Source organism: Pan paniscus, chromosome 21, assembly GCF_029289425.2.
Source record: "Pan paniscus chromosome 21, NHGRI_mPanPan1-v2.0_pri, whole genome shotgun sequence".
Classification (NCBI taxonomy): domain Eukaryota; kingdom Metazoa; phylum Chordata; class Mammalia; order Primates; family Hominidae; genus Pan; species Pan paniscus.
In genome coordinates this window covers 50,065,127-50,086,682 of record NC_073270.2, presented here as the reverse complement: position 1 = coordinate 50,086,682, position 21,556 = coordinate 50,065,127, and the positions used below count along the sequence as shown (strand labels likewise).

At 48.6% G+C, this 21,556-nt stretch overlaps 1 protein-coding gene and 1 long non-coding RNA gene across 2 annotated transcripts; one reads left to right on the top strand and one right to left on the bottom strand.

The window, feature by feature from the left end:
• Nucleotides 1–312: 312 nt before the first annotated feature.
• On the top strand, nucleotides 313–8,059 carry LOC130541056 (uncharacterized). The gene is made up of 4 exons (XR_008955097.1): nucleotides 313–536; nucleotides 3,570–3,652; nucleotides 4,663–4,899; nucleotides 7,693–8,059. It is a non-coding gene; the product is annotated as an uncharacterized LOC130541056 (long non-coding RNA).
• Nucleotides 4,281–20,667, bottom strand: R3HDML (R3H domain containing like). Its single transcript, XM_003825924.5, has 5 exons — nucleotides 18,133–20,667; nucleotides 14,224–14,342; nucleotides 12,025–12,157; nucleotides 10,155–10,270; nucleotides 4,281–4,859 (listed from the first exon to the last, which is right to left on the bottom strand). Exons 1-5 carry the CDS (start codon nucleotides 18,391–18,393, stop codon nucleotides 4,727–4,729), a joined length of 762 nt encoding a protein of 253 aa, XP_003825972.1. The 5' UTR covers nucleotides 18,394–20,667; the 3' UTR covers nucleotides 4,281–4,726.
• Between the last annotated feature and the right edge of the window lie 889 nt (nucleotides 20,668–21,556).

Below are 21,556 nucleotides of genomic sequence, written 5' to 3'. Positions count from 1 at the left end.
GAGGTCCACTCGGGTCCTAGTCCTGCACTCTGGGGTTAGGGGAACCCAGAGCCAGGTGTATGGGGACATCAGTCCCCCAATTTGAGGACAGGGCTGGAGCAGAAGGGGCTGGAGAGGTGAGAGTCCAACCTGGGTTGGGTTTTATGGCTCCAAACTATGGGTGTGTCACCATGCAGGAAGTAGTGGGAAAACCGAGGGAGGGGCAGAGGAAAAAAGGAGGGTGGAGAACTGTGTTTAGTGAGTGCCTACTGGATGCTGGGAGTTGCATACAGGCGTTACCATATTTAAATTAAACCTTGAGATGAAGAGACTGAAGGACAGAGAGAAATTGCATGCCTGGAGTCTCACTGCTAGTACATAGAGGTGTTATCTTCCTTTCATCTAACATATTTATTGAGCACCTACTATGTACCAGGCCTTGTGCTAGACTCTGGGGATATGGAAATGAGCAAAGTAGATGTACCCCCGAAACTTGTGGACTAATGGAGGAGACGGACCTTAATCAGATCGTCATTCAAAGATACTATTACAAACTGGTGGGTGATATGAGGGGTGGAGAAACATGGGGCTGCCTCCAGGCCAATGGGACAAAGTCATCCTGTCTGGCGTCTCCTCTGGTCTCCTTCCCCATTCTAAATTCAACCTGCTGCTGAAACTTGCACACCCTGTTTTAGCTCCCTGGCATGTTAGACACCTGCCACCTAGCTTTTTTTTGGAACAGCCCCGTTTCTTTTGTCTCAGTTTTGGATCTCACCACCTGCTTGGGGATTCTGAAATCAAGGTCATGCATCCTGTTAGAGAGAGCTGAAATGAGAACAGTGAAACAAATTCTGGACTCAGAAAAATCAGAAAACTCCAGCTCTATTATTTTCTTGCTGTATGTTTTTTAGTAAATTATTTCATTTCCTTATAGGAATACCTAGCTCATAGTTTGCCCTGCTTCTAAAATAGCTAATTGATAATATTCCTCTTCTCTTCCCATAGTCTCTTTTTTCAGCTTTATCAATCACCTCAGAGGGACCTTCAGCCCCTACGGATGGGCATGGGTTGCATTAAAATGTCCTTTCTTTTGTAAAACAACAGTGATAACAAACGTTAGATTTTGGGGCCGGGTGCAGTGGCTCACGCCTGTAACCCCAGCATTTTGGGAGGCTGAGGCGCGCCGATCACGAGGTCAGGAGTTTGAGGCCAGCCTGACCAACATGGTGAAACCCCGTCTCTACTAAAAATAAAAAAATTAGCCGGGCATGGTGGCAAACGGGAGGCTGAGGCAAGAGAATCGTTTGAACCAGGGGGACAGAGGTTGCAGTGAGCCAAGATCGCGCCACTGCACTCCAGCCTGGGCAACAGAGAGAGACTCCATCTCAAAATAAATAAATAAATAACTGTTCGATTTTTTTTTTTAAAAAGTATTAATATTCTTGGTCGGGTGTAGTGGCTCATGCCTGTAATCCCAGCAGTTTGGGAGGCTGAGGCAGGTGGATCACTTGAGGTCAGGAGTTTGAGACCAGGCTGGCCAACACGGTGTAATCCCATCTCTACTAAAAATACAAAAATTAGCTGGGTGTGGCAGCGAGCACCTGTAATCTCAGCTACTCGGGAGGCTGAAGGAGGAGAATCGTTTCAACCTAGGAGGCAAATGTTGCAGTGAGCCGAGATTGCACTACTGCACTGCAGCCTCGGCGACAGAGCCAGACTCCATCTCAGAAAAAAAAAAAAGTATTAATATTTTTATATGGGGGTGGGGGAGGTTTGCTAACCCTATGTCAATTTCCCAAAATGTTCTGGAGATTTAAGTGGTACGTGACCCCCTGCATGAAGTGGCATCATGAGGTCACGTAACTAGGAAGGAGCCAACACAGAACTGGAATTCAGCATCATCTGACCCCAAAGCCCATGCTATTTCAACAGGTCTCACATTGCCTTCCTGAGCACCAGGATAATGAGGATGACAACTACTGGCATTTATGAACTCTTTAGTTTGTCAGCATTGTATATTCTTAACGTCATTGAATTGTCACTGTCAATATTCCCATTTTACAGATGTAAAAACTGGGATTCAAGAAGTTTCATTAAATCTGTTCTTTTTTTTTTTTTTTTTCTGAGACAGAGTTTTGCTCTTGTTGTCCAGGCTGGAGTGCAATGGCGCCATCTCGGCTCACTTTAACCTCCGCCTCCTGGGTTCAAGCGATTCTCCTTCCTCAGCCTCCCAAGTAGCTGGGATTACAGGCACACAGCACCACGCCTGGCTAATTTTGTATTTTTAGTAGAGACGGGGTTTCACCATGTTGGTCAGGCTGGTCTGGAACTCCTGAACTCAGGTGATCCACCTTCCTTGGCCTCCCAAAGTGCTGGGATTACAGGTATGAGCCACTGTGCCAGGGAAGAGACAAGCAAAAAGTGCCACTGTAAGGTGGGAATTCCACGTGATCTCTTCGGTTTTCCATTTCTGATACTGCCTTCGAGAGCCCATTCCAAAAAATAAAGTAGGAAAGATATAGTCTAAGAACAATGAACTCACAACAGTGTCCTTAATTCTCTTTTTTTTTTTTTGAGACACAGACTTGCTGTGTCACCCAGGCTGGAGTGCAGTGGTGCAGTCTTGGCTCACTGCAACCTTCACTTCCTGGGTTCAAGCAATTCTGGTGTCTCAGCCTCCTGAGTAGCTGGGATTACAGGCGTGCCCCACCATGCTTGGCTAATTTTTGTAATTTTAGTAGAGACAGAGTTTCACTGTGTTGCCCAGACTGGTCTTGAACTCCTGGCCTCAAGCTATCTGCCGCCTTGGCCTCCCAAAGTGCTGGGATTACAGGCATGAGCCACCATGCCCGACCTCTTAATTCTCTTATTTCACTCATTTCCAGCATTTAGAAGCTAGTACTCACCCCATGCCTCATTTATCTCATCTGTAAAGTGGAGCAATAGTATACGTGCATGCACTTGTGCATTGATCTAGCCTTCTGCAGAGCGGGGCCCAAAGCGCTGTTAGTTCCTTCCCCTGGTCTTCCAGTTGAGCTGGTTTTCCTCTCACCCATCTTCCCCCACCCAGTTCCCATTCCTTGTGTTTTGACCCTCTTGGGAGCCAAGAGAGGGAGGGACCAGAAAGAGCCACTACACTGGATCTCAAAAGACTTTATTGGGGGTGGAATGGGAGGGGGTGACATGCACAGGATGAGAAAATTCATTCCATCCAGGACAACGTAGGGACTCCATGGAAAAGGGCCTGTTTTCCATCCCGGGTCTTCAAAGGAAGAGCTCTCCAGCCAGGCAGGGAGTGGGCCCCAGCTGCAGGGCAAGGTCTGAGGGAGGAGATTTTACTATCTCTGGAGACAAAAGGACTTTTGTGTGCTATGATCCCTGGGTGGGATGGTGGGGGGAGAGGGGAAATGGTTTATTGGAATGAGAGTAAGATTATATGGGAGAAAAAGAATCAGAGATGCAGAGACCAAAACAAAAACAGGCAGAGATAGAACGGACAGTAGACAAAAGAGAGAGAGACCGAGGCAGAGATAGAGAAAAAAAGGCCCAGAGAGAGTCCCCTCAGGCCAACTTTGGTTTTCACTTCTCAGTTCTGAGAGCCGAGGAAGCAGGAAGGAGCTGTGAGAGACTGAGCTCTAACCTTGGCCATCAAAGACAAGCTGTGCAGCTCTGGGTAAGTTACACCCTGCTCTGAGCCTCAGTGTACCCATCTGTAAAAAGGGGGGCCTGGACTCTGTCATGGCTCCAGTACCATGCAGTGGGGGTGGGGGGCGGATGTCCACAAGCCAATTTCAATGTTTTTCAAAATCATGGGCCTGAAATGTGCCCAACTCAGGGAGCGAATCACAAGTCCTCAAAGGCTGCCCAGAAACTGGTTGACTGTTATGAGACGAATGAAAGCGGGTTTCCTTTCTTTCTTTCTTTTTTTTTTTTTTTTTAGAGACAGAGTCTCACTCTGTCCTCAGGCTGGAATGCAGTGGCTGGATCTCTGCTCACTGCAACCTCCGCCTCCCAGGTTCAAGCGATTCTCCTGCCTCAGCCTCCCGAGCAGCTGCGATTATAGGCGCGAGCCACCACTCCTGGCTAATTTTTGTATTTTTAGTAGAGACAGAGTTTCACCATGTTGGCCAGGCTGGTCTTGAACTGTTGACCTCAGGTGATCCACCTGCCTCAGCCTCCCAAAGTGCTGGGATTACCGGTGTGAGCCGCCGCACCCAGTGGAATTCCTTTCATTGGATGGACAAAGTCATTTGGGTTTGACAAAGCCTGAGAGTTACAAAACCGAGGTGCCAGATTTTTTATTTGTTTGTTTGTTTGTTTCTAAATAGAGATGGGGTATCGCCAGGCTTTCCAGGCTGTTCTCCAACTCCAGGACTCAAGTGATTCTCCCACCTCAGCCTCCCAAAATACTGGGATTATAGGTGTGAGCCATTATGCCTGGTCCCAAGGTGCCAGTTCTATGCCTTCCAGCCTTGGTTCTCTGAGAACTGAATTAGTGAAAGATGCAGGGCTCTTTCCCAGAGGCCCAAGAAAAGAAAGATGCAACAAGGAAAGAAGGAAGGCAAGGAGGTCATTTTCTTTTGACCCATGTTGGACATTTAAGAAGGGGATCTAGGAGGGAAAATTCAATAGGGGGTGATTCTAACTCATATCCTTTAAAGAAACAATTATTTCTCCACCCAGTTTTTTGAGGGCAGGACATGGAGGGTCAGGCCCAGCTGGAGGCGCACCAAAGCCCAGAGAAAATTCAGAACCACGTGAGCTTGTTGGATTTCAGCCCCTTGAAGCACATGTTGCTATTGCAGCTGCCTTGATAACTGGGGGGACAGGAGGAGCACGGCTTTCCCATCTTGTACGGGGACTCGCCAATCCAGTTGCCCCTGGAAGAGAAAAGGACCCAGGGAGACAGAGGAGCATTAGGTGAGTAACCTTCACACAGATGTCCAGATCTCAGCGCTGCCACTGACCAGCCCTGGGGACCTGGGGCAAGTCACATCTGCAAGCCTTGGTTTCTTTTTTTTCTTTTCTTTCTTTCTTTCTTTATTTATTTTGTTTTGCTCTGTCACCCATAGCTCACTGCAGCCTTGACGTCCTGGGCTCAAGCAATCCTCCCAACTCAGTCTTCTGAGTAGCTAAGACTACAGGCACATGCTACCATGCCCAGCTAATTTTTTACTTATTTGCAGAGGTGGGGGGCGGTCTCCCTATACTGCTCAGGCTGGTCTCAAACTTCTGGACTCAAGCAGTCCTCCTGCCTCAGCCTCCCAAAGTGCTGAGATTACAGTCATGAGCCACTGTGCCCAACCTGTAAGCCTTGGTTTCTCCTGTAAAACCAAGAGAAGAGCCTCCTCTCTCTCTAAGGAATTCAGCAAAGATCACATGTATGTATGCACCTAGCACTGTGCCTAGTTAATTAGTGGCTCCCTTGTAAGGGTTGATTTTCTTATTCTTTTTGTTTGTTTTGTTCTGAGAGGGAGTCTCGCTCTGTCACGCAGTCTGGAATGCAATGGTGCGATCTTGGCTCACTGCAGCCTCCGCCTCCTGGGTTCAAGCAATTCTCGTGCCTCAGCCTCCTGAGTAGCTGGGATTATAGGCATGTGCCACCACACCTGGCTAATTTTTGTATTTTTAGTACAGACAGAGTTTCACCATGTTGGCCAGGCTGGTCTCGAACTCCTGACCTCAAGTGATCTGCCCACCTTGGCCTCCCAAAGTGCTGGAATTACAGATGTGAGCCACCGCGCCCAGCCTTTTTCTCCCTCTTTCTCCTTTCAAAGCCTAAAATTGTTCCTCCAGCTCTTGCTCATGGCTGCCTAATAATCTCACCACTGGCCTGTGGCATTCTTTGCCAAGCCCCAGTGCCTTGTTTTCTCACCTTAAATGAACACACCTTTGAGCAGAAATATAATCTTTTTTCTCCAAACGTGATTGTTGAGTGACCATGAGTGAAATCAGCTGAAGTGCTCAGAAAAATACTCACTTCTGGTTTCCTAACAGGACTCATTCAATCATTTAGTCATTCAACAAACACTTCTGGGTCACCTATTGAACATCAGGATTTGTGCCGGCTGCTGTCAGTCCACAGTTCTCAAAAGGTGCTCTCAGAAGTTTGGGGGCAGGGAGAGTGGGTGGTGGTGATACCTGGGATGACATGGAGTTCTTTTTTTGTTTAATTTAACCACTTAGAAAAAAGTTCTGCTTAAAAAAACAAAGGATTGCAATCACTATAGTAGAAGGATATAGAAATGAAAACGGTCGATTTCCCACGCCCGAGTTTATAACTTAGTTCTAGTCATGGCCACCATTTATTTAGCATGTATTATGGGCAAGGCACCACAGAGGCCTATTTGTTTTATTTATTTTATTTTATTTTATTTTATTTTATTTTATTTTATTTTATTTTATTTTATTTTACTTTGAGATAGAGTCTCACATTGTCGCCCAGGCTAGAGTGCAGTGGCATGATCTCAGGTCACTGCAGACTCCGCCTCCCGGGTTCAAGCGATTCTCCTGCCTCAGGGACGCACCGCCATGCCCGACTAATTTTTGTGCTTTTAGTAGAGATGGGATTTCACTATGTTGGCCAGGCTGGTCTCGACCTCCTGACCTCAGGTGATCCACTTGCCTCGGCCTCCCAGAGTGCTGGGATTACAGGCGTGAGCCACCACGCCTGGCCTCACGTTATATTTTAATCCTTAAATTCTGGAGCAGGTAGCATTAACCTTAAAGGGACTGGGCTTGGTGGCTCGTGCCTGTAGTCCCAGCACTTTGGGAGACTGAGGTGGGCAGATTGCTTGAGCCCAGGAGTTCCAGACTAGCCTGGGCAACATGGCGAGACCCCCGTCTCTACAAAAAACAAAAACAAAAAACAAAACATAAGCCAGGTGTGGTGGTGAACACCTGTAGTCCCAGCTACTGGGGAGGCTGAGGTGTGAGGATTGCTCGAACCAGGAACGTGGAGGTTGCAGAGCTGAGATTCTGCCACTGCACTCCAGCCTGGGTGACAGAGCTGGACAGAAGAAAAGAAAGGAAAGGAAAGGAAAGGAGAAAGGAAAAAGGAGAAAGGGGAAAAGGGAAAGGAAAAAGGGAAAAGGAAAGGGGAAGGAAAGAAAGGAAGGGGAAGGGGAAGGCCGAAGCCTGTCAAGATAAAAAGATGTATTCAAATGCTTAGTAGATGCATTGCAGAGGGGAATCAAACCTAGGCCTGGTAATAACAATAGTAACCAATCTGTATTCCCCACTTATGAGCCTGGGGGCATTACCTGTGTTATCTCACTCAATTCCCTCAATTCCAAGATTGGGTATTATTTTATTCCCATTTTGCAGATGAATAAACAGGAATAGAGAAGTTAAGTAAGATCACACATTTGAACCCTGGTAGTCTTGGCCCCAGAGGCTAAAAATCTTAACAACTATACTGATAACACTCAATGCTTCAAACATTTGATATGTCAACAAACAAACTAGAAAACTTGAGCCTGGGAGGTTGAGGCTGCAGTGAGCTGTGGCCATGCCACTGTACTTCCGAGCCTAGGTAACACAGCAAGACCCTGCCTCCAAAAAAAAAAAAAAAAAAATTAGACGCTATTTGTAATGAAATTTGGTTTCTTGTATTTTTCTGTGTCTGATAAAGCTGGGCTGTAATGTGACACATTGTCAATAGATGCCATTTCTAACAAATAACAAGTATCCTGTTTTGAGAATTTGTTTCAGGCTACTAATGACTTCAAGAACATCAGAATAATACAATAGAAAGAATTTGGAATTTGGAATCAAAAGACTGATTCTTCTGAACCAGCTCTACTACTTGTTGGCTTTGTGACATTTGGTAAATTACTCAACCTGCCTGAGCCTCAATTTCTTAATTTGTAAAAAGAATGTCCTCCTAGGGTTCCCCCCTTTTTCCTTCTTTCTTTCATCTCTTCAATGAGATAGTGTGAAAGTAGTTTGTAAATGATTAAAGGCTACGTGACAGTAAAATGTGGTTATTATATAATTTTGGAATTCTAGGGCAGGCACGGTGGGTGGCTCACACCTATAATCCCAGCACTTTGGGAGTCCAAGTAGGGAGATTGCTTGAGGCCAGGAGTTCAAGACCAGACTAGGCAAAATAATGAGCCCCCCATCTCTACAAAAATGTTAAAAATTAGCCAGGTGTAATGGTGCATGCCTGTACTTCCAGCTACTCAGGAGGGTGAGGCGGGAGGATTGCTTGAACCCTGGAGTTTGAGGCTGCAGTGAGCTATGATCTGGCTATTGCACTCCAGCCTGGGCAACAGAGCAAGACCTCGTCCCCCCCCAAAAAAAAAGAAAAAAGAAAAAAGAAATTCTAAATATCATGTTTACTTAGAATTTGTTCTTGTTTTGTTTTTGTTTTTGTTGTTGTTTGAGATGGAGTCTTGCTCTGTTGCCCAGGCTGGAATGCAGTGGTGTGATCTCAGCTCGCTGCAACCTCCACTTATGAGGCTCAAGCGATTCTCCTGCCTCAGCCTCCCAAGTAGCTGGGATTACAGGCACGTGCCACCATGCCCAGCTAATTTTGGTATTTTTGGTAGACACGAGGTTTTGCCATGTTGGCCAGGCTGGTCTCAAACTCCTAACCTCAGGTGATTCACCCGCCTCAGCCCCCCAAAGTGCTGGGATTGCAGGTGTAAGACACTGCGCCTGGCCTGTTCTTGTTTTTCTATGAGAATCTGGAACGTCTGCAAGTTTCATTACGCTTGCTCCCTGTTTCCAAGAGGCTTATATGCAGGCATCTCCTAAACTCTCCCACCCAGCAAACTGGAGAAGCTAAGCACACTCATTCCTCCTTCCTTTTCTTTGGGATCTGCCTGCCTGCAGGGAGCATGTGTTCTTGGCTGTATTTTTCTTGTCGTGAGCTTAGAGGGCTGGCACTGTACTTGTAAGAAGGGGCCTTTGGCTATCCAGTGTTACCTGCCACTGGATGTGTAGGTCTAATTCAGTAGTGAGATATTTGTAAGCCTAGTTGGCTGGTGTATCGGCAGATCTAAGCCACATTCTCCACTACTGACTTCAGCAACACTGTCTTTCCACCTGTGTCAATCCTGTCTATTTCCCAGTGATTCTCAAACTTGGGTAAAGGAAAAGGATTATTGGGCTGGGTAGGGTGGCTCACGCCTGTAATCCCAGCACTTTGGGAGACCTTGGAAGGAGGACTGCTTGAGCCTAGGAGTTCAAGACCAGCCTGGGCAACATAGTGAGACCCCGTCTCTACAAAAAATTAGCGAGGCATGGTGGCATTCACCTGTAGTCCCAGCTACTTGAGAGGCTGAAGTGAGGAGGGTTACTTGAGCCCAGCCAGTCGAGGCTGTAGTGAGCTGTGATTGTGCCACTGTACTCCAGCCTGGGCAACAGAGGGAGACCTTGTCTCAAAAAAAGAAGAGAAAATAGGCCAGGCGCAGTGGCTCACTCCTGTAATCCCAGCACTTTGGGAGGCCGATGCGGGCAGATCACCTGAGGTTAGGGGTTTGAGACCAGTCTGGCCAATATGGCGAAACCTTGTCTCTAGTAAAAATACAACAATTAGCTGGGCGTGGTGGCAGACGCCTGTAATCCCAGCTACTCGGGAGGCTGAGGCAGGAAAATTGCTTGAACCTGGGAAGTGGAGGCTGCAGCGAGCTGAGATCATGCCACTGCATTCCAGCCTGGCTGAGAGAGCAAGGCCTCTTCTCAAAAAAAAAAAAAAAAAAAAAAAGAAGAAAGAAAGAAAGAAAGAAAAAATGGATTATTAATTGACTTTTTTTTTTGAGACAGTTTCTCACTCATGAGTGAGCATGATAATGGCTCACTGCAGCCTCAACCTCCTGGGCTCAAGTGACCCTCCCGCCTCACCCCTCCCCCAGTATCTAGGACTACAGATGATCACCATGGCACTCAGCTAATTTTTTTTTTTTAAGAGTTGGGGTCTTGCTTTGTTCCCCAGGCTGATCTTGAACTCCTGGGCTCAAGGGATCTGCCCACCTTGGCTTCCCAAAGTGCTGGGATTTCAGGCATGAGCCACCATGCTCGGCCTTAGTAAACTCTTAAAACTACCCAAATTATATGGTATTGAGGGCACTTAGAATGAAGAAGGGATATGGAGCGTATCTTTCTTTGAATTCTCAGGACCCACCCGCCGGCCCCAGGGCCCTCTTTGCCTTGGTGCAGGCACTTACTTAATGGCATAGTTGCAGACCAGGTATGCCGCCCGATGCCAGGTGTTGCCCCAGACACTGATGCTACTACAGGTGTGGATGGCGCAGCCCAGCCGATTGGAGGATGCCCACACCATCTGGTGAAGGACAGAGACAGAGGGGGCTATGAGAAGGGCTCAGTGGGACCCAGGCTCCCTGGGGTTGTACAGTTGCATTAGGTGAGGTCTTCCTGGGAGAGATAGTCTGCCTGTTCCAAGGTGTTGGGGGAGGAAACGGAGGCATTTATATTGTAACATGATGTTTCTCAATCTTTTCTTTTTATTACAACCAACAGTAAGGAATAATTTTTATATTGTTACAGGTGTACAAACAGACACACACATATACACAATTTGAACAAGAGTTTTACAAATCACTAGCCTTATCATGTTACCATGTGTGATATATTTTCTTTCTTTCATTTCATACTGCACTCAGTCAAGTGCAGTCGCGAGAAGGAAGTTGGATCTGTAACTGACTGTAAACAATCAATTGAGAGAACTCACTACCTTCAGACTAGCCAATATATTTTCTTTTTTTTTTTTTTGACAGTCACTAATGTTTTTATTTATTTATTTATTTGGAGACAGAGTCTCGCGGTCTCCCAGGCTAGAGCGCAGCGGTGGTATCTTGGCTCACTGCAACCTCTGCCTCCCAGGTTCAAGTGATTCTCCTGCCTCAGCCTCCCGAGTAGCTGGGATTACAGGCAACCACCAGCACACCTAGCTAATTTTTTGGATTTTTAGTAGAGATGGGGTTTCATCATGTTGGCCAGGCTGGTCTTGAACTCCTGACCTCAGGTGATCTGCCCACCTTGGCCTCCCAAAGTGCTACGATTACAGGCATGAGCCACTGCACCTGGCCAGCCAATATATTTTCTATACTTTTCTATTCATTTCCTTTTTAAATTATTATTATTTTTAGAGAGGTGGGTCTCACTGTCACCCAGGCTGGAGTGCAGTGGTGGGATCATAGCTCACCACAACCTCAACCTCCTGGGCTCAAGCAATCCTCCTGCCTCAGCCTCCCAAGTAGCTGGGACTAAAGGTGTGCACCACCAAGCTTCACTTTTTTTTTTTTTGAGACGGAGTCTCGTTCTGTTGCCCAGGCTGGAGTGCAGTAGTGCAATCTCGGCTCACTGCAACCTCTGCCTCCTGGGTTCAAGTGATTGTCCTGCCTCAGCCTCCCGAGTAGCTGAGATTATAGGCACATGCCACCACGCCTGGCTAATTTTTTGTATTTTCAGTAGAGACGGGGTCTCACCGTGTTAGCCAGGATGGTCTTGATCTCCTGATCTCGTGATCCACCCCCTTGGCCTCCCAAAGTGCTGGGATTACAGGCGTGAGCCACCTTGCGTGGCCACGCCTCACTATTTTTAAAAAGGTTTTTAGAAATGAGGTCTTTCTATGTTGCCTAGGCTGGTCTCAAACTCCTGTGTTCAGGAAATCCTGCCATCTCAGCCTCTCAAGTTACTGAGATTACAAGCGTGAGCCACTGCACCCAGTCATTTTCTTTCTTTATATATATATAACTTTTAATTTTTTGCGGGGGGGACAGAGTTTCGCTTGAACCTGGGAGGTAGAGGTTACAGTGAGCCGAGATCTCACCACTACACTCCAGCCTCGGCAACAGAGTGAGACTCTGTCTCAAAAAACAAACAAACAAAAAACAAAAACAAAAAAGATTCACCTCAATTCATTGTGCACACAACTTTCCAGGAATATGCTTCTTTGGTGAAAAGAAGCTCATAACGGTCTTTGTTTGCATTCTTATTTCTGCTCCACACATTCCTTTTCTTCTAAGGCGCCAGGATGTGTTATCCCAGGGGCCCTCAGCCCTGACGGAGGAGTACCTGGGTATAATGGGAGCAGGTGGGGCCATCGCAGTGCCAGGGGCAGTGTGGGTTACAGTCCCTTGGGGCCGGAAACAAGTAATGCCGCTTCTCCTCAGACCAGGACTTCATGAGATCCACTACGGACCGGTACCTGGGGAGGCGGGGGACACGGAAGAAGCTGGGTGAGAGGATGGAAAAGTGGCTCGGCCGCCAACTTGCTGGTGACCTTGGGTGATCACTTTGCTTCCTTTCCCCCATCTCAGTTTCCTATCTATCTGTGAGCATGAGGGCAGTGGCCCTGCCTCACAGGCATGTTCTGAACCCATGTGAAGTGCCTCCCTGTACCTGGCAAGTGGTAAGTCCTCAAAAAAGGATAGGTGTTACTGTTATACAGAGGGCCGGGCAGGAGGTGCATCTCAGACGGGGGAGCTTGCATTTTTAGGAAAGGAAGGGCTCCTCGGATGATCTCCTAGGCCTCTGAGATGTGAGGAGAAGGCAGATACTGGTGTGTCACCCAGAGATAACCTCTGCAGTCTGAAAAGCCATCTGGGAGGACCTGAGGGCTTTTTCTTTTTTTTGAGATGGAGTCTCGCTCTGTTGCCCAGGCTGGAGTGCAGCAGTGTGATCTCAGCTCACTACAGCTTCTGCCTTCTGGGTTCAAGAAATTCTTGTGCCTCAGCCTCCCAAGTAGCTGGGACTGCAGGTATGCACCTGCATACGCCTGGCTAATTTTTGTATTTTCAGTACAGACGAGGTTTCACTATGTTGGCCAGGCTGGTCTCGAACTCCTGACCTCAGGTGATCCGCTCGCTTCTGCCTCCCAAAGTGCTGGGATTACAAGCATGAGCCACCGCACCCGGCCTCTGAGGGCTTTTTCTATTACACATATTTGACAGGGGCACAAATATATAAAAATATACATGAATGACTAAAGAGGGAGAAAATCTGGAAGAATGCACATTCATAATTTACGACAGCACAGCTTCGTGTCTAACACTGCTTTCTTTCTCTCTGTGAGCCTCTCAAATGGTGGCCATGGGTAGGGGTGGAGTCTGGCAGGAAGAGTTCAGCGGCAGGGGAGAGGGAAAGTGAAATGGAGGCAGGACTGAATCACCCGATGTCTGCTCTGTAGGGCTCTGAGTGACCATTCACGACTCTCAGAGGCTGGTGCTGGTTGTGACCAGTGAAGGACATGAAAAAACGCAGACAGGGCCCTGAATTTCCACTGAGCTCACTTGAAGGGACTGGCCTTAATTCTTTCCCACTCTCCCCGGGGTGATGGCAGAATGGCGAGGATGGGAAGGTAGTTGTTTTTCTAACATCCTTATTTGGCAAAATAAAAATCTGACAATTGTGTGGCAGTCTCACAGATTTCTTTTTGCAATTTTATAGGCCTGTGAAATCCACAAGTCTGGAAAGAACTGAGCTAGGCTAACAACTTTGTTTTACAAACAGGGACACCAAGGTTTAGAAAGTGGAAATAACTTCCCAAGGCTACCCAGATCAGAAGGTCCCCGGAATCTGACTTGAGAGTCAGAATGGCGGTGAGAAGGTCAGGCCAGAAGGGTGGGTTTGCCATTCTCAGACTTATCTTTATTTTATTTTATCCCCTTATCTTTATTTTATTTTATTGACATTATTATTTTTGAGACACAGTCTCATTCTGTCACTCAGGCTAGAGTGCAGTGGCGCAATCTCAGCTCACCACAACCTCCACCTCCCGGGTTCAAGTGATTCTCCTGCCTCAGCCTCCCGAGTACTTGGGATTACAGGCATGCGCCACCACACTGGGCTAATTTTTGTATTTTTGGTAGAGACGGGGTTTCACCATGCTGTCCAGACTGGTCTTGAACTACTGACCTGAAGTGATCTGCCCACCTCAGCCTCCCAAAGTGCTGGGATTACAGGTGTGAGCCACCGTGCCCAGCCCCCTTATCCTATTTTCTGAGTCTTCCAATCCCTCCTCACTTTCCACCACAATCTGTGCACTTGTTTGTTCTCAAACCAAACAAGACTTGCCTCAATTCAATGTATACACAACTTTGTTAGGGTTTTGCCTGCCCCTTCTAACTAGAATGCAGGCTCCCTGCAGGTGGAGAGCTTGTCTGCCTTGCTCGCCACTGTATCCCAGTGTCAAGTGCAGCACCTGGTACAGAGTAAGTGTTCAATGAGTATTTGTTGAATGACTGAGTGAAGGAAGGGCAGAGGGTCACTCACTGGCCAGAATGGATGGAGAAGTTCTGGCCCACGTATCTCATCAGCTGTGAAGGCCCATGTGCCCAGATGCACTGGGTGGCCCAGGCTTCGGCAGCCCTGGCCAGCTGCTTGTCCCAGACCTGGGGAAAGAAAGGCAATGAAATTCCCCAGGGGAATAGCCACCATCGTCACAACTGTGTCCAGAGATGCACATTTACCTGGTGCCATTTCTACCCCATCTCCCTGGAACCCTGCAACAAACCCACGTGACAAAGTAGAAGACTGAGGCTCAGCTCGCTGATGACTTGAAGGGCAACCATGAGTCCATACCAGAGCTGGGGTCCACACCCAGATCTCTTGACTCTGAGCTTGGGCTCTGCTCTGAGCAGGTCCCAGGGTGTTCGTACAGGAGTTCTCAGCAGTCCCTAGAAGTGACCGAACCCAGAAGGATGAGAAAATAACTAATTCTTAAATTGTACTTACAGTATTTTCTTTTTCTTTCTTTCTTTTTTTCTTTTCTTTTCTTTTTTGAGACAGGATCTCACTCTGTCACCCAAGCTGGAGTGCAGTGGTGCGATCGCAGCTCACTGCAACCTCTGCCTCCTGGTGCAGTGGGAGGTGGTGAGGTGGGAGGCGATCCTCCCACCTCAGCCTCCTGAGTAGCTGGGACTGCAGGCGCATGCCACCACACCTGGCTAATTTTTGTAGAGACAGGGTTTTGCCACGTTGCCCAGGCTAGTCTCCAACTCCTGGCCTCAAACAATTCACCTGCCTCAGCATCCCAAAGTGCTGGGATTACAGGGCACTTCGGGAGGCTGAAGCAGATGGATCGCACCCGGCCTTGTAGTATTTTCTAAATGTGTTTATTTTAACATTAAAAATGTTTAAGTCAAAAGCTTTTTTAAATCGTGAAAATATGCATAATTTTAATATGTAAGATATCCGCCTGGGCACAGTGGCTCACGCCTGTAATCTCAGCACTTTTGGGAGGCTGAGGCAGGCAGATCACTTGAGGTCAGGAGTTCGAGACCATCCTGGCCAACATGGAGAAACCCCCTCTCTACTAAAAATACAAAAATTAGGCCGGGCATGATGGCTCACATCTGTAATCCCAGCACTTTGGGAGGCCGAGGTGGGCGGATCACCTGAGGTCAGGAGTTCGAGACTAACCTGGCCAACCTGGTGAAACCCTGTCTCTACTAAAAATATAAAAATTAGCCGGGTGTGGTGGCGGGCACCTATAATCCCAGCTATTCGGGAGGCTGAGGCAGGAGAATCGCTTGAACCTGGGAGACCGAGGTTGCAGTGAGCTGAGTCCATATCATTGTACTCCATCCTGGGCAACAACAGTGAAACTCTGTCTTCAAAAATAATAATGATAATACAAAAATTAGTCAGGCATGGTGGTGTGTACCTGTGGTCCCAGCTACTTGGGAGGCTGAGGCACGAGAATTGCTTGAACTCAGGAGGCAGAGGTTGTAGTGAGCCGAGATCGTGCCACTGCACTCCAGCTTGGGCAACAGAGGGAGATTCCGTGTCAACAACAACAAAAATAGATAACCAAGGAGGAACAGTAGAAAGTCTCATCTCTCTCCTATACTTCTCCCCCAACCCCACCACCCTGCACACCGTCCCAAGAGGCAGTCACCACTGCTTCTTGTGTCCTCTGTATACAGGTATATATTCTATACCTGTACAAGCAGCTCTCTATATATACACACACACACAGACACACACACACACACACACACATATATATATATATAGGCAAATGGCAGCATATTCTATTCTGCACCTTGCTCTTTTGTCTTAGTGATTATTCCCCATCACTACATGGTGAATGCCCTCCTCATCCTCCTTAACAGTTTTGTAATTTTCCAATGTATGAATTCTCAAAGTTTTATAACCAGAAAATATGTCATTAAAATACTAGTTCCCTTCCATCTCTGACTTCCTGGGATTCTCTGAGATAGGATTTGTTCATTCATCAAATATCAAACAACATCTCTAGGCACTGAGGACTCAGGGTAGCAAGGCAACAAGGCCTTCAACAAGTCATTGATTATTACAGTCCTGGTCGGTGTGAGAGTGAGAAATGGGAGCCAAACTTTCTTGTGGCAGTGAGAGAAGGGCTGCTAGGGCAAAGGCTGTTGAGTTGGACAGCCTGTTCTGTGAGTAGAAGTCAGCTAGGGAGGGAGAAATGGGGCATCCAAAGAGGGGTCCAGGTATCTACCAGGGTTGTCTGGCCCAATCTTTTTTTTTTTTTTTTTTTTTTTAGATAGAGTTTCACTCTTGTCATCCAGGCTGGCAGGATCTCGGCTCACTGCAACCTCGGCCTCCCAGGTTCAAGCGATTCTCCTGCCTCCACCTCTCAAGTAGCTTGGGATTACAGGCGCTCACCACCACACCTAGCTAATTTTTGTATTTTTAGTACAGACTGGGTTTCACCATGTTGGCCAGGCTGGTCTGGAACTCCTGACCTCAGGTGATTCACCCACCTCGGCCTCCCAAAGTGCTGGGATTACTGGCGTGAGCCACTGCTCCCGGCTCTCTGGCTCAGTCTTTTAGGGAGAGCAGACGAATGCTTCCCTCATGCTACAAAGGGGTAAAGTGAGGGAAGGAGCAGGCTAAACATCAAACCTACATGTTCAGGCCCTCCCTGGAGTCCCTGGTGAGATATTGAACCCTCTCTGCTCCATGCCGCCTGCAATCATTAAACACCTGTTGGGGCAGGTGCCACACACACACAACAGGTGCTCAATAAATGTGCCATTTGTTTGAAAAATGGAGGGCATTCTAGGTGCTAACGAATGAATGAACAAGTCAATGACTCCCCTGCACTCTAGCTGCCTGCCGTCCCGGCTCCTATTCCCGCCCCTCCCAACACTGTATTGCCTCCTCACGTTATCTTATATACATTAATATCTTGTTGTTCCTGCTTGTTTTCTCTTATTCCCACTAAAATGTCACCTTCATGAAGGAAGGGGCCTTGTCCATTCTGTTACCAGCAGTATCCACAAGGCTTAGCACGGTGCCTGGCTGCAAGTGTACTCCAAGTATAAGTCAATGGATACGATGAAAAAGTTAAGTTTTCAGGCTATCGAGTGGCATGTGTTGGTCTTTCAGGGGGCAGACTGGCAAACTCTTTCCCTAAAGACATCTCTGGGTGGGCTGGAAACCCATCCCTCTAGGCTGGTTTTGGACAGTGGCCCTGGGGGAGGAGCTGTAAGCAAAAGGTTGGTGCCCTCCTTTGACTTCTTGGGGGCTGGAGTGAGAGCCACCAGCCCTGCCTCTTTGAGGGGAGACATCCCAGCTTCCTCTGCTGGTCAGCTGCTGGTTTTCCTCAGCCTGAGATTCCCCAGTACCTGTCCCCACTGCTCCAAGCCTGCCTCCAGGGGCTTGTGGAGGATGCTGTGGGTGTGTCAGTCAAGACCTTAGGGTAAAGAGACAATAGCATAGAAAGCACCAGCCACGCACCCCATGCAGGTCCCCAGTGTGGGGAGTCAAAATTCTTGGGTAGGGGATTGTGATGGTTACCGTTGTGATGGTGCCAGGTGGCAGCAGGCAGACCTGGATTGAAATCCTGGCTGGGTGACCTCGGGCAAATTAATTCTCTGAGTCTCAGTTTCTTCCTCTGGAAAATGGAGATGATACTCAGGTGCAGTGCCTGGCGCACAGTGGCGCTCCTTACATAGTAGTCCCATGCCTGACTCACTGGAACAGCTGTGCAACCTTCTTGGTTTCCTCATCTGTAAAATGGGCAGATTAACTCCTGCCCTTTCCACAGGTCGACACCCAGATACTGGCTAGTGGGGCCAGGCAGGCAAGTGGTCCAGCTCTTCAAAGCCAGTCATTCTAGGCCAAGATGAGTCCGGCTGCGTTTGCCGGAAGGGACACTGCGGGGGGTGGGGGGCAGGTACGGGGACTCACCATGTATTCCATGTTGGCGGCAGGTGGGTACACGCTGGCCCGGATGTGGTTGTGATAATCCAGTAAGGCATTCATGTCTCTCACAGAGATGTGGCGCTTCCGGCGGTACCTGGGCACCTCCAGGCCACTCAGGAGCCGCACAGCCGTGCTCTCAGGCTGGGCCGGGGCTGGGGTAGCATTAGGCATTATCAAGGCGTTCACTGCCTGGCCAGCCCAGAAGAGCAGGCCTGCCAGGCCCACGGTGCTGGGCAGCAGGGGCATAGCTGGATGGAGGAGTCACAGCTCTGCCTTGTGCAATCAGAGCCGGCTGCCTGGAAGGGGCAGGCACGAGAGCACCAGACCCTGAGCATTCTCCAACAGTGCCGACCCAGAGGATGCTGCCTCCTGGGAACTTGGCAAAGACCTCCAGATGCAGCTCTGGTCCAGATGCCCAGCACCCCTTCCTTTCCACCCCAGGGGACTGAGTGGGTTGGGCAAGGGGAAGAAATGCCCAGACAGTGGCTAATCCAGACATGGCCCTGGGGTGAGATGGCGCCACCACTTCAAAGCCAGTGCTCTGTCCCTCCAGCCCAGGAGACAGACAGCAGCCCTCTCCAGTCTAGACATCCTCTTCACCAATCCTGCTGGAGCGGGCTCAGTCAATGCCCTCGGAGGGCAGGGCCCACCTTACCCCAAGGCATATTGCAGGGTCCTTTTGTCCCTGCTTTGCTGCAATTTAGGAATTGAGAATGAGACACAGAGAAAACCCAATGGCAGAGAATGAAAGAGGCAGAGAAAAAAGAGAGCCCAAAAAGGGGACAGAAAAAAAGAGTTACAGAGAAAAAAGAATGAGAAATAGAAAGGTAAAGAGATAAGAGAGAATGAGAGAGAGGCAACAATGTGGCTGGGGGAGGACAGAAATAGACAGAGAGAGGGGCACAAACAGAAGAAAGAGCAAGAAATCGACTTAGAGAAGAGACAGAGAAGCATGAGAGACCAGGCAGGAGGCTCCAACGGTGCGTACCCAGGACGGGCAGCCCAAGCGGTGGCAGGCGGCAGCCCAGGAGGCCGGGGACCTCCGCAGACACCCTGGCCCACCTGGCGGCGCAGCGACTTTAACGGTCCCCTGGTGCTGTTGGCATCTGACGTCCCTGGCCCCACAGCCCCTTCCCCTTCCAGCCAGGCCAGACTCCTGCAGGGAGGCTCCGCCTGCTGCTTGATGGACTTTTCTCTCCCGCCCCTCTCTCTCTGCTTTCACCTGAAGCATGTAGGGCTGGGCTGGGCGAATGGTCAGGGTAGTGATGTGGCAACAGGGCAGGGATTCCAGGAAAAAATACTCATCTCCTATGGGAGATCCCAGACCCCGAGGCTTCTCTCTGCCTTCCACATCCTGACATATTAAGGCCACCTTGCATCTGGAGAGTATTTCCTGACTGTTTTCCCTATAACACCCTCCAGCCTTGGAGTAGACAGTTAATATGGCCCATCTAGTGAGCCCCTGCTATGTGCCAGGCCCAGGGCTGAGTGCTTTACACACAAGCCCAGCCAACCTTCAGAAGCAGGTACTATAGCTCCCCATTTCATAGATGAGGAAACTGAGCCCCAGAGAGGAGAAAGAACAAGCCCAAAGTCAAGCCAGCCAGTCTGCAATCATGCCAGGATTTAAGTCCAGATCTGACCCCAGGCCTGGTTAGTATCTAAAAGGATGCCTTTTCCTTTTCCTTTCCTTTTTTTTTTCTTTCTGTTTTTTGTCTCACTTTGTCGCCCAGGCTGGAGTGCAGTGGCGCAATCTCGGCTCACTGCAACCTCGATTCTCCTGCCTCAGCCTCCTAAGTAGCTGGGGCTACAGGTGCACACCACCACACCTGGCTAAGTTTTGTATTTTTTAGTAGGGATGGGGTTTCACCATATTGGACAGGCTGTCTTTCTTTTTTTTTCTTTTGAGACAGAGTCTCGCTCTGTCGTCCAGGCTGGAGTGCAGTGGCACAATCTCGGCTCACTGCAACCTCCACCTCCCAGGCTCAGGTGATCCTCCCATCTCAGCCTCCTGAATAGCTGGGGCCACGGGCACGCACCATCATACTTGGCTAATTTTTTTGTATCAGCCAAAGATGCCATTTTCTAACCAAACCAAATATAGATGCATAAGGAAAAAAGCCTAGGGTGATGTTCGTTATGATGCCACTCAAACACAGCCTATTCATTAGCAAATGAATTAAGCCCACAAATCTGGGTTCAAATTTCCCTTATCCCACCCCCTCACTAACTAGGTGTTGGGCACGTTACTCAACCATTGTGTGCCTCATCTGTAAAATGGGAGAAATAGCGGTGCCTACCTTGTAGCATTGCTGCGAAGACGAAATGAGTGAACATTTGTGGAGCCTTAGTACAGTGGCTGGCACACTGTGTGCACTCTAGGAATGTGTGTGTGAATGTGTTTGTGTGTATGTGTGTACTTGTGAGAGTATGTATGCACTTGTGTATGTGTGTGCAAGTATACTTACGTGTGTGTGTTTGAGTGTTCTTGAGTCAAATGTGTCCCCAGGTGAATGTATGAGTATGTAGATAATGGACGTGTGTGCGTGTGTGTGTGTGTGTGTGTTTAAAGTCTCAGACTCTGAGTTGCTGAAGTCCTAGGTTAAGAAAGAGTTCAATTTTCTCCTCTTTCATTACTTGTATTCCCCAAAAATAACATGCATTACTTTTGTAATAGAAGGGGATAGACTTACAACAGAAAGGTGTTATATAAAAAACACAGGTGAAGAATTTGCAATCCTCAGACTACTCTTCTATTAAGCTCTGAGGATTCCCAGGCTGAACCTAGTCTCGGGGCAGCAGGCCAAACCCTGGGCCAGCTGGCGAAGCAGGGCTGGGGGCTGGGACTGGGCTACTCCAGACGGGTCCTCTCCAGACATGTGGAATTCCCACCACAGGCAGCCCAGACAGTGCGGCTGCCAAAGCACACACCTTCCTGCTGGAGCAGTGACCTTCCTGCTGGATGCTGGGGAAGGTGGGGAGGGCAGAGCAGTGAGGGGTGAGGGCTGCGACCCCTGACCCCTATGGGGGCTCTCCCACTATGCCAGAAGGACAAGAGAGACTCGTTCGATCTAGCCCCGTCTCTGCCTCCAGTGTGCTGGGTGTCTTAAGGCAAGTTCTTATCCTTCTTTGGGCCTTGGATGCCCCACCGAAGAAACTGAACTGAAATTGCTGCCCCCACTGAAGAAGGCTGTTCCCAGTTTCTCTTTGATAGGTTCCCAATTCTGGCTCTTCGGACAACAACAGGTGGGATCTTCGATACACCAGGACAAATTCTGCAGCCCAGGGAAGGCAGACACAAACAGCCATGGCACTTAGGAACCCAGGAGTGTCAACAAGTAAGCCCGGCTCTCTCAGAACGCATAGCACAAGCCACTCCTATGTAACTGGCACTTTGCACTGGCTCAGA

What these genes read in the sequence shown, in the direction of transcription:
- R3HDML (XM_003825924.5), bottom strand. Translation starts at nt 18,393, where the DNA reads ATGCCCCTGCTGCCCAGCACCGTGGGCCTGGCAGGCCTGCTCTTCTGG. An exon ending in TTCTCCATCCATTCTGGCCA is followed by an intron (nt 12,158 to 14,223) that starts GTGAGTGACCCT and finishes CCGCCTCCCCAG; the next exon opens with GTACCGGTCCGTAGTGGATC. An exon ending in GTCTGCAACTATGCCATTAA is followed by an intron (nt 4,860 to 10,154) that starts GTAAGTGCCTGC and finishes TTTCTCTTCCAG; the next exon opens with GGGCAACTGGATTGGCGAGT.